Here is a 14,524-nt window from a genome sequence, read left to right as displayed (position 1 = left end):
CTAATAAGAGGTTCTTATTTAAAAAAAAAAAAAAAAAAAAAAAAAAACCTTACAAAAACTTGTCCATTTTACAAGAGGAACTGCCAGGGTTAAATAGGTACTTTGATAGAATTAAAGTACGTAGACCTGTATGTAAAGAAAGGCAGAAAAAACAATACATTGCAATTTACTTACACCCATGTTGGACCCAAAAAGAAATTCGATATATCGACATCGAAAAATTTCCATCGATTTATCGCACTCCATCGGTTCCATCGATAATATCGATGGTGCCATCGATGGTTTTCCCAGCTCTAGTGTTGAACGCGTTTCTCACATCTAGAGTGGTGACCAAGCAGTATTCTTTCTTGCCACCCTTCCATCGCTGGCCCTCGATGGCATTGCTGGCTATGCCAACTACCGTTTGTAGCGCGTCGATTGTGGACTTTGCGCGTCTAAACCCAAACTGCATCGGTGAGAGGTCGCCAGAGTGCTTGATGGCGGACTCAACTCTCTGCACCAGCAGTTTCTCAAACAGTTTAGAGATCGAGTCTAAAAGGCAGATTGGCCTGTATGCTGATGGGTCCTCGGCTGGCTTGTTCGGCTTTGGTAGAAGCACCAGATTTTGCAATTTCCAAATGTCTGGAAAAATGCCATCGTGCATGCATTTGTTGAAAACTTCTGCAAATTTTCCGGGCTGGAGGCGTGCGGCCAGTTTTAGCGCCTTGTTTGGTATCGCGTCGGGGCCTGGAGCCTTTCGATCCTGTAACTTTGCGGCGACTGCCAGAATTTCATCGGGGCTAATGTCGCATACGTCCCGTGTGGTAGCGATCCGAGTGGGTCTTGGCGATATAGCTGAGCAGTTCGGGAACAGTGTCTCCACGATGAGCTTCATTTGGGATTCGTTTGGAGTCACGGGCTTGTTTGCGTTGAGCTTCTTCATGGCCACTTTATAAGCAGCCCCCCAAATATCGTTCTCGGCGGCGTTGCACATTTCTAAGAAGCAGATGCGTTTACTCTCCTTAATCGCGAGTTTTAGTTCTCTTCGCCTAAGCTTGTATTGGGCCTGGAGGCTAGAGAACTCTGGCATTCCACGCGCTCTCTGGTATTGTCGTCTGCATTGAAGGCACCTCCTCCTCGCCTCGCTTATAGATGCGTTCCACCAGTAGACAGGAGCCTTTTGCTTGCTGTGGCATCTACGGGCAGCCATACTGGCATCACAGGCTGCTAGTACGGCGTCTACTAGCGTTTTAGCGAACTTATTTGCGTCGCCAGTGAATTCTGGGATTCTGAAGGATTCCTCGAATGTTGTAATATTTAGAGTATCCACTCTAAACATTTTAGCGTTTTGGTCTGTGGTTACGTTTTCTGCGGGACCGCTGCCGATAGTGAACAAAATGGCTTGATGGTCGCTAGCCGTATAGTGGCTGCTCAATTGCCAGTTGGTCTGTGCTGCTATCTGCCGGCTTGCAAATGTGACGTCAATCACTGATCCGTAGCCAGCTCTGCAGAACGTGTGTTTGTTGCCCGTGTTTATCACAACAAGTTCGAGTGAGGCGAGGCTCTCAAGAGTTGTGCGGCCCCTGGAGTTTGTTCGGTCACTACCCCATTCAGTGGACCACGAGTTGAAGTCGCCTGCAACGATTGTTTTGCCCTTTCCTCTTGCATCCAGAGCCAGCTGGTCCAGTGTCGACTCGAATTCTTGGAGAGTAAGACTTGGTGCCAAGTAGCAGCTGTACACCCATATGTCGCCTATGTATGCTCTGACAAATCCTCTATTTGCGTAGATGTGCTGCAAAGGCGGAGTACGATTGCCGCACAACCAGATTGCAGCTTTCCCTGAAGAGTCTGTTGCCCATGAGCTGCCAGGCCGAATTCTATATGGCTCGCTCAGAATCGCCACGTCTATATTTTGCTCCCTTACTGATTGCGCTAGTAAATCATGCGCCGCCGCACAGTGATTCAAATTTAATTGTAGAAACTTCATAGCGTTTGCTGCTGCTTCGCTCCTGCACTCGCCATTGGGCAACGTCGGCTGCCAGTGTAATGCCCCACCTGTTGTCGTTTGGCGTCTAAGCAGTTGAAGCAGACTGGAAAGTTGCTGCATGAGGCTGCCTTGTGATCTGTCGCCCCACATTTGAGGCACCAATTGGTGCGATCTATTGAGCTATTGCACTTTGCCGCCGTGTGGCCGAAGTTTAAGCATTTGTAGCATCTTTGCTTTGATTGCCGTTCCCGAATCGGGCAGAGCGTCCATCCTATTGCTATTTTTCCCATCTTGAGTAAGGAGTCAGCAGTCGAGCGCGGCATTGATAAGACAGCCAGCTGTGTATCACCAAAAGTGTGGCGCAAGCTTCGGACACGCACGTTTGCGGTGGCATCGCCAATAATTTCCGTTATTGCTTCTTTAATGTGGTCTGCTGATACCAAGGTGTCGAGATTGCGTATCTCAATCCAAGCTTCGGTTCCTACTGCTCTTACCGACGCTTGCTGGCCTAGAACTTGGCTAAGCTCGTTTCTTAGTTTTTGGCAGTCAGGAGCGCCGTCTCGCTTGAGTTCTAGAAGCAGCTCGCCCTTGGCAGTCTTCCTTGTGCGCTTTACATTACTCTTGACTCCATCGAGTTTGCCGTCGGTTCGTCTTGTAACCATGCCAAGAATCTGGGCGTAGGAGAAGCCTTCTTGGGCCTGTATCACAATGGCCGCGGGCGTGAGTGTGGGTGTGTGGGTGTGTGTTCGTGCCTCTATTGTGCTAATAGGCCAACACTATCATATTTTAACAGGCTTTATTTACACACACACACAGACTCAACACTACAGCACAAAATAAAATGATATCTGTGTGTATACGCATATCCCTTTGACTGTATATATTTCAGTTGCCTTGTGTTTACCCTTAAATCGTTCACCAGGACCTTCCAGTGGGCCAGTGCCAGACGCAGCTGCACTTACCTTTCATAACGCGCAGTTACGCGCTGTTTTCTCTCACACACACACATGACAGCCATGTCCTGCCACCCCCCTTTAACCTACCTACATAAGTAGTGACTCTGGCACCATGATTGGCATTTTTTAAGCAACGCCATTTTTCCCATTTTCCTTTCGTTTTCCTTTTTTTTTTTGCTTGTTGGCATTGTTCCCTGATAAAAATGCCAAAAATGACAGGTTTTATAATTGGCGATAAAATGCCATTACCAAGGAGACAATCTGAGCGACAATCCTCAGATGGGTCACGTGTTTGCCACTTGTGAGTGGCAAAGGGACTTCAATACTCTATTAAAAAAAACAGCGGCTGTTGCTGCTGCTACTTAACCCAAAACGATTTCCTTTCCGAAATTGCCATTTGTAATGAAAGTACTTGGAAAATAAAATGAAAGGTCATAAATTGCTTCTTTTTCGGTTCTTAAACATGTGCAGTCAATAAAATTTTTAATGGTTCTCTCTCTGAAAATGTTGATAACTTTGACTCTGAGTAAAAGTAGTAGGCAGGGCAAATTGTTTGACATGAGCAGCGAAAACTGAATTTACAGAGCTCGGAACGGAAGTTTCAAGTAACTAAACATCCGTCCGAAGGCGTCAGTAAACTGTAATAAACACTAATAAAAAATAACGACAAAACTTTCTGCAAAAGGATGCTGCAACGAGGATACATCCTTGCCCATTTGACTGTCAAATGTAGGCAGGGAAATGACAAGGAAATTAAAACAAAAATATGAAATGCGAGCCAGTCAACAGGCGGCAGTCAGGAGGCAAGTAATGTTGACTCTTCTTCCTAGTCATTTGCCATAAAAGTCAACAACTTTTCCTGGCCCAGCACTGATAAGAGCCAACTCACTGAAGGCCATGTCGTTCTTTTTCCAGTTTCATTTCGATTGAATTACGCGAAATCGTTGTCAGCGCTTAAAAATTAAATTAAGAATTTATTTACTTAAAGACTGGGCGAGAGAAGAAGGGCCTCGAGAGTCACCTATAACCTTATCGCCGGGTGCACGCACACCACGCCTCCCCAACATCAGCCACACCCACAACAGAGAGTGATAAGAAATCGATTTGTCACCAGGACGTGAGACTCAATTGGCGCTTAAAGAGAAGCCAATGTTGCCACCGCGAATGTCACCAGGCAAGCATAAATAACGTCTCCGTTTGCTTTTGGCGTGAGATGCCGCATTTAAGTTTATTACGAGTTGTTTTACATTAAATCCCTGACTGAGATTCGGATTTACTCTGCCACAAACGAATGCGAATACGAATGAAGAAATTGAAACAAAACACTGTCTTAAGCCCAACTAGTATATGCTATAAGCCAACAACGGGGTATATAAACGTCGATTTCTTTGGGGGAGGAGGGGGGGGGGGGGAATAATGATGCTGCATGTGCTGTGTGTTGATTTATTTTCGATTTACAAGTAAATCCTCAAGTGAAATATAATTTCCATGTGTTTATTTAAAGCAAAAATTTGTCGAAGTGATTGAGGCCTAAATCTCCCTCTTCCTCTCCCTCTCTGAAAACAGCTGTGAGATAAGCCTGCTTCAATTCTCTATGCCCTATTTGAGTCTCACTCTCTCTCCCTCTCTTTCTCCTTTTGTTTTGACAATCCACAGTGAATTCCTTTTGCCACATAATGTTGTGGGTAGCAAGTTTTTTTATTCTCATTTCGGCTAGACGCGAAAGGTAAAGATAAATGTTTCCTCCGTTTACTCTCTCACATGGCTTTTGCCAATTCCAAATGTTTCCCACACGTTTTTCGCTTTGTTTACGTTTCATTGCGTTTTCATCTGCTCCTTCTACTTCACATTTGTCTCCATTTTTCCCTGCCAAAGTCTCTGCGGTAATGTTTTCGCCTCAGTTGCACGGCAAATATTTTCAGCATTTGCCTCACAGAAGCCGCAGAATAAACAAGCGCGCGCGCCTTTACATTAACTTTCACTTACTTTATTGTACGCTCACATATACACACACACACATAAAAGTACACCCATACTAATACAGGGATAATTTAAACGCTTCATTTCACTTTATTTCGACTGCGATTTCAATTTAAATTCCATGATTTCAAATTTTTCGCTTGCAGCTTCTTTCACTTTGGCTTCCATTTGATTTTTTTTTTTTCTTTTCCAGAGATTTTCCTTTTTTTTTGGGATTTCAAAAGAAAAAATGCTCATAAAAACCAAGTGGATTTTCTCGATTTTAATATTTAATTCAAGATTTGTGGCAAGTTTCGTTTCGTTTGCAGCAGCTTGTAAAATTAAAATGAATAAAAAAACATGAATGAAAATGAAAGGATAAAATTTACTTCAAGCAACTAACTTCCACATATTGCAAATGCTTTTGATTAGCTTCCAGAGAGGGAGAGAGAGAGTTTATCTTGTCGTTTTCGAGTTAGACTAAAGGACACCAAATTTGCATATCTAAAATCCAAACAAGTTTGTGATGCAATTTATTATAGATAAATATTCCTGTGGCTCAGAGTTGCAATTTAAAAAAGCAACGCTTTTTCCATATCCAATTAAATGTATAAAGTTCAAGAAATAAAGCCAAAAATCTAGGTTATTCTATCCATGAATTTGAAGACAATTAGACAATAAAAGCAGCTGTTTTGGAGTCAATTTTACCACGACAAACGGGACAAATATTTGAGATATGTTGCGAGCAGTCCTCGCACAAACAGACATGGCCACAGGGTAGGATAATTATCTCTTTAGGATTTGACGAGCAGACCACACAACGTTGATCGTCGGTGAGATTCTGTGGACGCATCAGAGCACGTCTCTCGCGGCGCTCTTCCTCCAGTCGATTACGGATCTCGTCTTCGGCACGTTGCTGCTTCCGTTTGAGATAAAGTTTTCTTGCGATAAGCCCCAACAGGAGAACGGATATCGAACCATAGAAAGCCATTCGAAATATTAGAGCTGATTTACCTTCTTCCAATCGTTGTATCAATGTGGCCTTCGTAGCCGTAGTCAGAATCAAAGATCCATCTTCGGAGGGCTGCATACGCAACACTTTGCCATCCAATTCCAATTCCCCAATGGCTGTCAGAACACTTCCCTCGCGCAGCACTGCCTCTGAGGTCTGCAAACCACGTTGCCTGATGCCAGAGATAAAACCAAAAATATGATCCCACAGTGTCATGGTAGCTGGTTCGTAATTATCATAGACCACATCCACATCCAATACCCCAGCACGAAGTGCATCTATTATCTCAACCCCATGTCCCTGATTGCGCAACTCAAAAGGCACCAAATTGGCCGACTCATGCAGCACTTTCAGATTGTCCGTCCAAAATCCAGCAAATCCCCGTGTGACTCGATGCTCCGTCAGCTTCATAATTTGCAATACTCCACTCACACCGGGCACAAGGGTGCTCCGTATGGGCGGCCCTATAGGCGTCACTGTGCCCCGTATCACCGCAAAGGGTATCTTCTTGTCCTGTTGCTTTTCCAAAGCGCTCCTCAAATCGCCGTCAATGGGCACTTGGGCTGCCGATTTTAGCATTCTTCCACTATGATTGTAATTAACATATTGCCGCAGACATAATCCCAAGATCACTAAATCTACTCCAAGTCCTATTGACTCGTATAAAAAATCCATGTTTTTTAGGAAAAATAATTTATATTATGAAACACTTTATGTTTGCCATGTGTCAAGGGGCTCGAGTGTGAAAAATATGAACACATTTCTAACGAGAATTTGAGAGACAAGTTGGGTAATTTCCAAGGCCTACTAACTATTAGGAAACAAATGCAGTAGCTTAGATGTAATCAGTTTAGTTAACTTGGTTTTAAGTTTATTATTTTATTCTTTTAATGTCGAAATTTGCAGTGCTAAAATTGGGGCGAAGCTGTAAAATGTTTAAGTCAACTTGTCCATTATAAATTTAAAGAAAATTCGAGTCGAAACCTATTATTTATCGATTCTCAAGCCTTAATGTCAATTCAAATCAAATATGCCATATTGCGTATAATCTAAAATATACATTTTTTAAATCAATTAAGAACTCATGAAAATGCATTAATGGAATCACTAAAAATTACATGATAATTTCTTAATAATTCACAAAAACATTAATATATTTTTTGCCAAAAATCACGTTAAATGTATTAAAGTAATACTTATTGTTAGATATCTTACATACACATACATATGTACATATGTAGATAGTATTTTTTTTTTGTCATTCTTCTTTTCACTTTAGTTTCACTGTTTACATTCAATTTGCTTGCGCTCCATCTCAATTTAAGTTCTGGAAATGACTCTCTGTCCAACTAAATGTCGATGCGCATCGCTTGGCAAATATTTGCGTTTTATTAACATTTTCTATGGCACTTGGCGGCAAAATGTCTACAATACAGTTCCTGGATTTTAGTTCCACGTTGCATTGCAACTAGCAAAGGGAACTACAGCAACTAAACTACCTGCCACCTACCATGGGCTTTATCCTTGTCATCGTCAGCGTCCGCGTCGTCGTCGTCGTTGTCGTCATTTGACTGGCGAAAATATTAACTGGCATATTTCACTGGCAGAGCCGTCAAATAACTGAAGCTGTCAGTTGGGTAAAGAATTTTCTATGTGACTATCAAGTGGAATTCCCCAAAGCAAAGGAAAGCAACAAAAAAAAAAATAAAAAATAAGAGAGAGAATAGAGGAGAAATTTAAGTGAAATGCATTGTTTCGCACAAAAGCATGCAAATGTCCATGGCTGTTCTGTCAGCTATGCGGCGTTGTTTGAGTGAGGAGGAGGAGGAGGAGAAGGAAAAGTTTTTTAGCATTTTAGTCGGGCGGGCTAAACTTTCGTCTTTTATACGGAATGTCTTTCATTAGCTTAATGCCCCCAAAATGGAATTTCAGAGCTTTGACAAAGTTGGCTCACATAGCTAATGGTCAGCTGGATGGGCAGCCACAGCTCATAAGCGAAGCGACACGGATGAGTGTCAAGTGTTGGTGGACTTGACCGGGTAAAAAGTTCACTTAAGGGGCCTCGCTTGCCTGCCTAATGTACCGGCAATTCACTCTGCAAGGGCCCGAGCAATCAAATTCATTAGGATGCGGAAATTCGCAAAAGTAAGAGTAAGAGCAAGAGGGTTAAGTCAAGAATATGCCACCATGTAACCATGTTGGGGGTATTAGTGGTTTGCCTGCTCGGTCGCTCTGCCGGTCTGTCGGTCGGGTGGTTTGTTGGTTGGTTTTAACACTTGAGGCTGGCGTTGAGAGGCGGACGACCATTATCGTAGACAGGAGGAACCCACGACCCACCGCCACGACCATAAATGGCTGCGTTAGCGTGCAAGTTGTATAGTGACAGGGACAAGCTGCTACCTCAGTGGCAGTCTGAGCTAGTGTTGCTTTGGTTCCTGCTGAATGTGGCACAAAGATACATATAACTAAGTACATATACATATATAGATAAACAAGCTGCTGCTGCTGCCATAACCGCACATATTGCTCATAAACACCGCCATAAAAGTGACACAAACAAAAGCCCAAAACAAATATGTGATAAAGACAACGGCAACAACAAAAGCACATATACACACACACACAGTTCTCTGTGTGCAGACAATAACTAACACAACTAAAGAAATCCTTGTCAGTTGTCCGCCATTTTTCCATTTTAATGGCCCTATTGGATTTGGCTAAGTAAAAACTTTGGTCACTTGCAGGCATAAAACGAGCAATAAACCAAAAGAACATGTTTTATTTATTTGTTGCGACTTCATTTTAAAGTCCATTAAAATCCATCAGTTAGCTACAATCTATGTACTCGCTTTTGCCTACTGGGCGTATACGTAATACGATTCCAAAATATAAAAGGGAAAACTGCAACATTTTTGTTTTACTTTGCCCTGGTCTGATTGTCAACGCTTCCGCCAATTAAACGCAGCATCCAGCAACAGCGGAAAAGGCAAAAAGTTGCAAAACAAAAAGCGTATGGTCGTTTGGGGGGGGGGGGGGAGATGGAGAAAAACTAAGGAAACTGAGCAGATTATTGCATTTGTTGTTCGCTTTGGCTTTGCCTTCCGTTTCTGCCATTTTGTGTGTTGATGAACGTTTAGCGTCATTAAAGAAGCAACAACGACAACAACAACAACATAGGGAATGGCCAGAGAATAACTGAGAGAAAAAGGCGGAAGGCAGTTGTATTCAGCAGTTGTCTTCTCGTCTTTTTTTTTTTGGGGCATGCAATGGATGAAAAGATTCCAGTTGTGCCTGCAGCAACTTTGAGTGCAAGTTGGCAAGCGCCACACGCAGGCTGCATGTTATTTTCCATTGTTATTGTTGCCTCGAAACCAACAGTAGAAGACAAATAACAACAAAAATAACAAAAAAAAAAACAAGAATAAGTAAAACAACAATAACAACAACTAACTGGAGAAGCAGTAGATGACGAAGAAACTAGGCTACGTCGTCATCATCATCATTATCATCACCAGCTCCTGTTCAAATTAAACTGAAAATCTTGTCTGCCTGCCAGACAAAGCCCAGTCCCCATACAGGTGCGGACTATCATTGAGAAGAGTAGGGCCATAGCCGATATCTAATAACACAGGCCGACATGATTTTTGGTGACGTTAACCTGAGAAATGTTTTTAACTAATTCGGGTACGCTGATTCTGACTGCATACTCAGTTTTTGTTCATCACGTCCAGATTTTGTGAAATTAGGGGATCTAGGGTTGGAAAATAGGCACCCAAAAGTATACTATATAAAGTTAAAAATTGTTTTTCTACATTTTTAACGAATTGTAGAATTTCTTGTTTAAGAAAAATAGCTATAAACAATTTGTTAGATGCATAAAATTACAATAATTCTTCAAATTAACAAGTTGCAAATTCTTTGAATCCCTATAGCATACTTTTTGGTTCGAATTTTACTCATTTTGGAACCATATCCACGTGTATGATAATATGCATCATAACAATGAAATGCCTTTATTGATTTTGTGTAAATTGCGTTTAAATCATACCTAATATATTAATAGGTTAAAATAATAACGTTTTGAGTATAATAACTTGTTTGTATTATACTAGAAAATAGTGAAAATGGGGCCATTTTGAATAATTCCAATGCATTTTTTTCGAAATCCTGTCGTGATGGGCAAAAACTGAATACAGGGCCGTGATCAGCACCCCCAAATTACTATAAAAGACCTGTTGAACTTAGAACACTTTTTCATGACCTCGAAAATGTCGGCCTGTGTAATCAATGTATATAAAGGATATGAAAGCATATTTTCCTACTAGATTTCTAATCTAACAGATTAATTCTCTGTTTTTTAGCTGTAGCCATAATTTCTCATCTTTTTAATGAATCTCCTAAATTGGAGAGAGAGAGAGAGAAGTAGAGAGAGAGATAATTAAAAAATTACAAAATTTGTCTGGTTCTCCATCACTGTCAACTAATATGACCATTAGAATTATATTTATTATCTACTCTGTCTTAATCCAGTCCTGTCTGGTCCATTCAGCGGCCTCCATTTCTCCACTTATCACGCAATGTTGCTGGAGGGGGCCAAAGTGGCAGCACTTTTTCTAGCACAGAGAGTCCTACATACTTTCTCCATTACTCTGACTCAGTGCCTTCTCCTTGTTGTTTTTTAGGTTCCCTGAGCCAGCGAATGTTGTAATTAAACTTAAAGAATTGTGCCATTGGGCACAAAGAAGGAGAGAGAAAAACCTTTATAAACAAAAAAGCCATTTGCCGATCCCCCCAGTCGGAATAATCGATATCCCTTTAACTTTGGCATTGATGGGTTAAGCTCACGCTTAATGGCCATCCAAGTTGACACAGCCTGGGCCAAATAGAAGAAAAAAATGGCCAACAACATTACCAGTCGAGTGATGAGTGAGACGATATGGGGTCTGAGGCTGGAGCTGAGTGGTGAGGGGTGAGGGGTGAGTGAGGCAGCAAAACTTTTATGTTGATTTATTAAATTAATTGCTTCCTCATGGTGGCTGCCGCATCCCCCGTGGAGGTGGTAATGGTGGTTGACTTTTATTTGTGTTTAATTTAATTTATACGAAATATGGCAAACTTTTCTTTTTCTTCTTTTTACTTTTTTTTTTTGTATTTTTACGATGCCAACTTTTTTGATGCTTGAAATTGTTTAGCTGCGTTAGATAGTGGAGCAAGTGTTTGGGGAGGTGGGGGTGGGAGTGGGGGGCACACAAGTTTTTGTCTGAATAAAATAGTTCTGCTTATGTAGTATGTACTTAGATTGTGGTCGGAGGTACAAGTTATTATATTTATAGCAGATGATTTATACGCTGAATGCACGCCAATGTCTTGAAGGCAAAATGGAATTCAAGTTCTACGTGTTGCTGTTCCACACAATTTCCGGACAGGACACGCTCCGTCAACTGACAGCTAGCACTTTATCACTCACCCAGTGAAAGACAGAGACCTACCTACACTCTGTGTGTGTGTGAGAGAGACATAGCCCAGTTAGTAGGAGAAAGAAATCGCATCGCATCGGAGTTGATTTAATGTCGCCTACAGCCAAAGACTTTGGATGGGTGCCATGCGTGCGGATTCCGGACTCTGTCCTCTTTGGGTGGAGAGTTCTAGTATTTCGCCAGTTGTTCGATTTGTTGCGATTCCTAGCCACAATTTGCTATTGTTATTCAAGCTCTTACCTCACCACGTTCGAAAAGAAATGATGCCACAAAACCCCACAGTGCAAAATGCTCATTTATTTTGTAAAGGAAGAAGAATACAGTAGAGCGAGTGCGTCTCAAATGCCCGTTTGGGATGATGATGAGGAGGAGGGGGAGGGTGTGTGTTAACTACGGGAATATGTTGCACGTTAAGCGTTCACTTCAGAATTTATTGCTGGGCGTCTGCGCGTTTGACTGTCAACCCATAAAAAACTTCCTTATTGAACGAGAGAGAGTGAGTGAGGCAGCCAGCAAGGACTCTTGCCATTGGCATTGGCCAACTCCGGTTGCGGGTCTGAGGCTAGCCGTTTATTGCGTTTACAGTTACTTAATTCTTTTGCATGAACTTGCCACAAAACAACAATAATAATTGCTCACCTTTTAACTCTGTCGCCATATTGACTTCTTTTCATTTCCCTTTCTCTCTCTCTCTCTCTCTCTCTTTCGTTGCAGGTAAGTGCTGGAAAGGCGTGCCACTTGCCAGGTGACAAAAAACAAGAAGAAGAAAAAAACATTTTGATCGTTGAAAACTTTTTGAAAATTACTTTAACTGATGCCCGAGTATTACAGAGCAGTAATTTTTTTTTTCCTCTTTTCAACCTGATGTTGCCTCATTTTGTTGCTCTTGATGATGCTCTTGTTGCCGTTGTTGTTGTTGTTGTTGTTTTTATTGTTCGCTGTCGTTACGCACATTGATTGTGTTTTGAGTGACGGGTACCGCAAAAAAGCTTTTAAGTCATTAATTTCATTTTTGAGAGCCATTCTCAAAGGATTTTTGAAGTGAACGTGAACCATTTTTGATGCCTGGCTGCTTCGATGAATGCTGAAAGCCCCGCCCAGTCATTAAGGCAGTCATTACAGTCTATGGAATTTGAAGAAGTGTATACCATACACATTCAAACCTCTCTCCCCAATGTTTAAAAATAAACCAAATAAACTAAGCAAATGCTCTTCATTAAACAAACCGAAATGAATTTGCACATAATGCATATAAATATCACAGAAACATAAATAAATTTGCTAATAACCGAGATTTATGCATTAAAGCATAGGCAAATAGACAATTTATCCTTTGACCAAATACTAAATGAAAAGCCAACAAAGTAAAGAAACGAAATCACAAGTGAAAATGCATAAATTAACTATCATATACTCTTAAAATTTATCACTTTTAAAGACTCAAAAACTAAGAGTTTAAGGCTCACATCGGAGAGTATATAAACTAATTAAAAGAAAGAATACAATAAATAAATATTCTATTTCTATTTCACATAAATAAATATTCTATTTATTGTATTCTTCCTAAAGTTTTTTAGGTGACTTACAGTAACTGTTTATAAACATGGGCTCAGATATTTTTGTATCACGTAAGGGAGTTCCCCTTAGAAGTTTATTACTAATCCTTGTTGAGAACTTTTCTATCTCACTGTCATCAATACCATACTCTACATACTCTTTCTTCAAGGAACTTTAGGTTCCTAATGTTGTTTAATGTCCTTAGAGAAAATGTATAAAGTCAGGAGAAACCTAAAAACTGGACAATAACTAAATAATGTTTGAACTCACATATACAAGGATGTCTACATATATATAAATAATACACATGTATGTGTAGATAAGTGTGTGTGTGTAGGGTAAAGCGAAATAACAATCTACATAAAAATGAATCAAATAAATTAGTTTTCCAATTTTTGAAGCCAAAAGTGAAGAAAGTCAAAACAGCAAAAACAAATACCCAAAATGAAAAGACGAAGGAAAGGGGCGTTAGTAAAGCAGCTAACAGACTCTGTGGGCGTGTCTAGGCCTAGGGAAAACTGGGAGATGATGTGGTTGCCATACAACTTTTGTCTTATTTGATTAAATAATTTCCACTTAACTTCTTACTTTGTTCATCCTTTTTTGTGCCACAGCATCTTCAATGTTGGCGTCTTTATTTCTCAGCTTGGCAAAGGACTAACAGCCAAAGGACACACAAAAAAGGCAATGTAATTAAGAGCACCACACACACACACACACACACATGCATAGAGAACTATCTGGCAAATTAGTATGGTAAAACTTAATACATACATGCGGCAAAAGCCAAAAGGAGCTAAAGAAATAAAAGGTATCTGTAAGCATACAGTTCGTCCAACATGAATGACTTTTGGCATAAATTTCCAACATTGATTGTGTGTGTGTGTGTGTCGGTGGGTGGGTGTGTGCGTGAAAAATACACCAAATACTTGGATATTCACACTCGTAGAGACATAGAGAGGCTCTTCACATTTTTCTCTGTCCCATTTGCCTCCTTTGCTCTCTCTCTCTCTCACTTGCCCAGTGTCTGGGAGTCGTGACAGTAAGATTTACAATGTGGCCACATACACGAATGTGAGTGTGCCTGAAGTGTGTAGCTGTGTGTGTGTGTGTGTGTGTGCGTATCCAGGAACAGACCAGAAAAAGCAGGAGGGTTATAAATGTCTAGGTGGCGCCATTTGACTGTAAGCTAAGCAAACTGAAATAGGGTTAAAGCAATGCCACAACCAGAGGGTTATTGAGAGTGGGCCAAGAGCCAACTTTCAGAGGGGGGGAAGGGGCGTGGAGGGTAAAGTAAATGGAACAAGGGTTCGCAAATTGTATTGTTTTTGTGTAAATTAGTTCACTTTGCGTGTATGTGTGTGTGTGTGTGTGTGTTGTTTGTGTGTGTGTGTGTGTGTGTGTGGTGTAGTGTTTGGACCTTTTAATTTGCATGTTTTATGCTCACTTCGAGAGATTTGAGTTGACTTGAGTTGAGTTGGTCTTGTGGTTTAACATAAAATATTAAACTGGCCACATGTGTACCAGTCCCTGACAGGTCCTCCATCCCCTCAACTCCCCCCCCCCCCACCCCCGCCTTTACACCATTACATGGCAC

At 41.2% G+C, this 14,524-nt stretch overlaps 2 protein-coding genes across 2 annotated transcripts in view; one reads left to right on the top strand and one right to left on the bottom strand.

Moving 5' to 3' along the window:
• LOC26529292 (alpha-2 adrenergic receptor) overlaps positions 1 to 14,524 on the top strand; it is a 54,123-nt gene that overhangs the window by 17,247 nt on the left and 22,352 nt on the right. The gene's annotated exons all lie outside the window — the stretch shown is intronic.
• Positions 4,970 to 6,659, bottom strand: LOC26528991 (mitochondrial E3 ubiquitin protein ligase 1). Its single transcript, XM_015177091.3, has 2 exons — positions 5,285 to 6,659; positions 4,970 to 5,213 (listed from the first exon to the last, which is right to left on the bottom strand). The coding sequence occupies exon 1, from the start codon at positions 6,566 to 6,568 to the stop codon at positions 5,552 to 5,554; it is 1,017 nt and encodes a 338-aa protein (XP_015032577.1). The 5' UTR covers positions 6,569 to 6,659; the 3' UTR covers positions 4,970 to 5,213; positions 5,285 to 5,551.

This window comes from Drosophila willistoni, chromosome 3R (assembly GCF_018902025.1).
Source record: "Drosophila willistoni isolate 14030-0811.24 chromosome 3R, UCI_dwil_1.1, whole genome shotgun sequence".
Classification (NCBI taxonomy): domain Eukaryota; kingdom Metazoa; phylum Arthropoda; class Insecta; order Diptera; family Drosophilidae; genus Drosophila; species Drosophila willistoni.
This window is presented reverse-complemented; position numbering and strand designations above follow the sequence as displayed.

Bases quoted from the DNA above. Each gene is read 5' to 3' on its own strand.
- LOC26528991 (XM_015177091.3), bottom strand. From the start codon at position 6,568: ATGGATTTTTTATACGAGTCAATAGGACTTGGAGTAGATTTAGTGATC.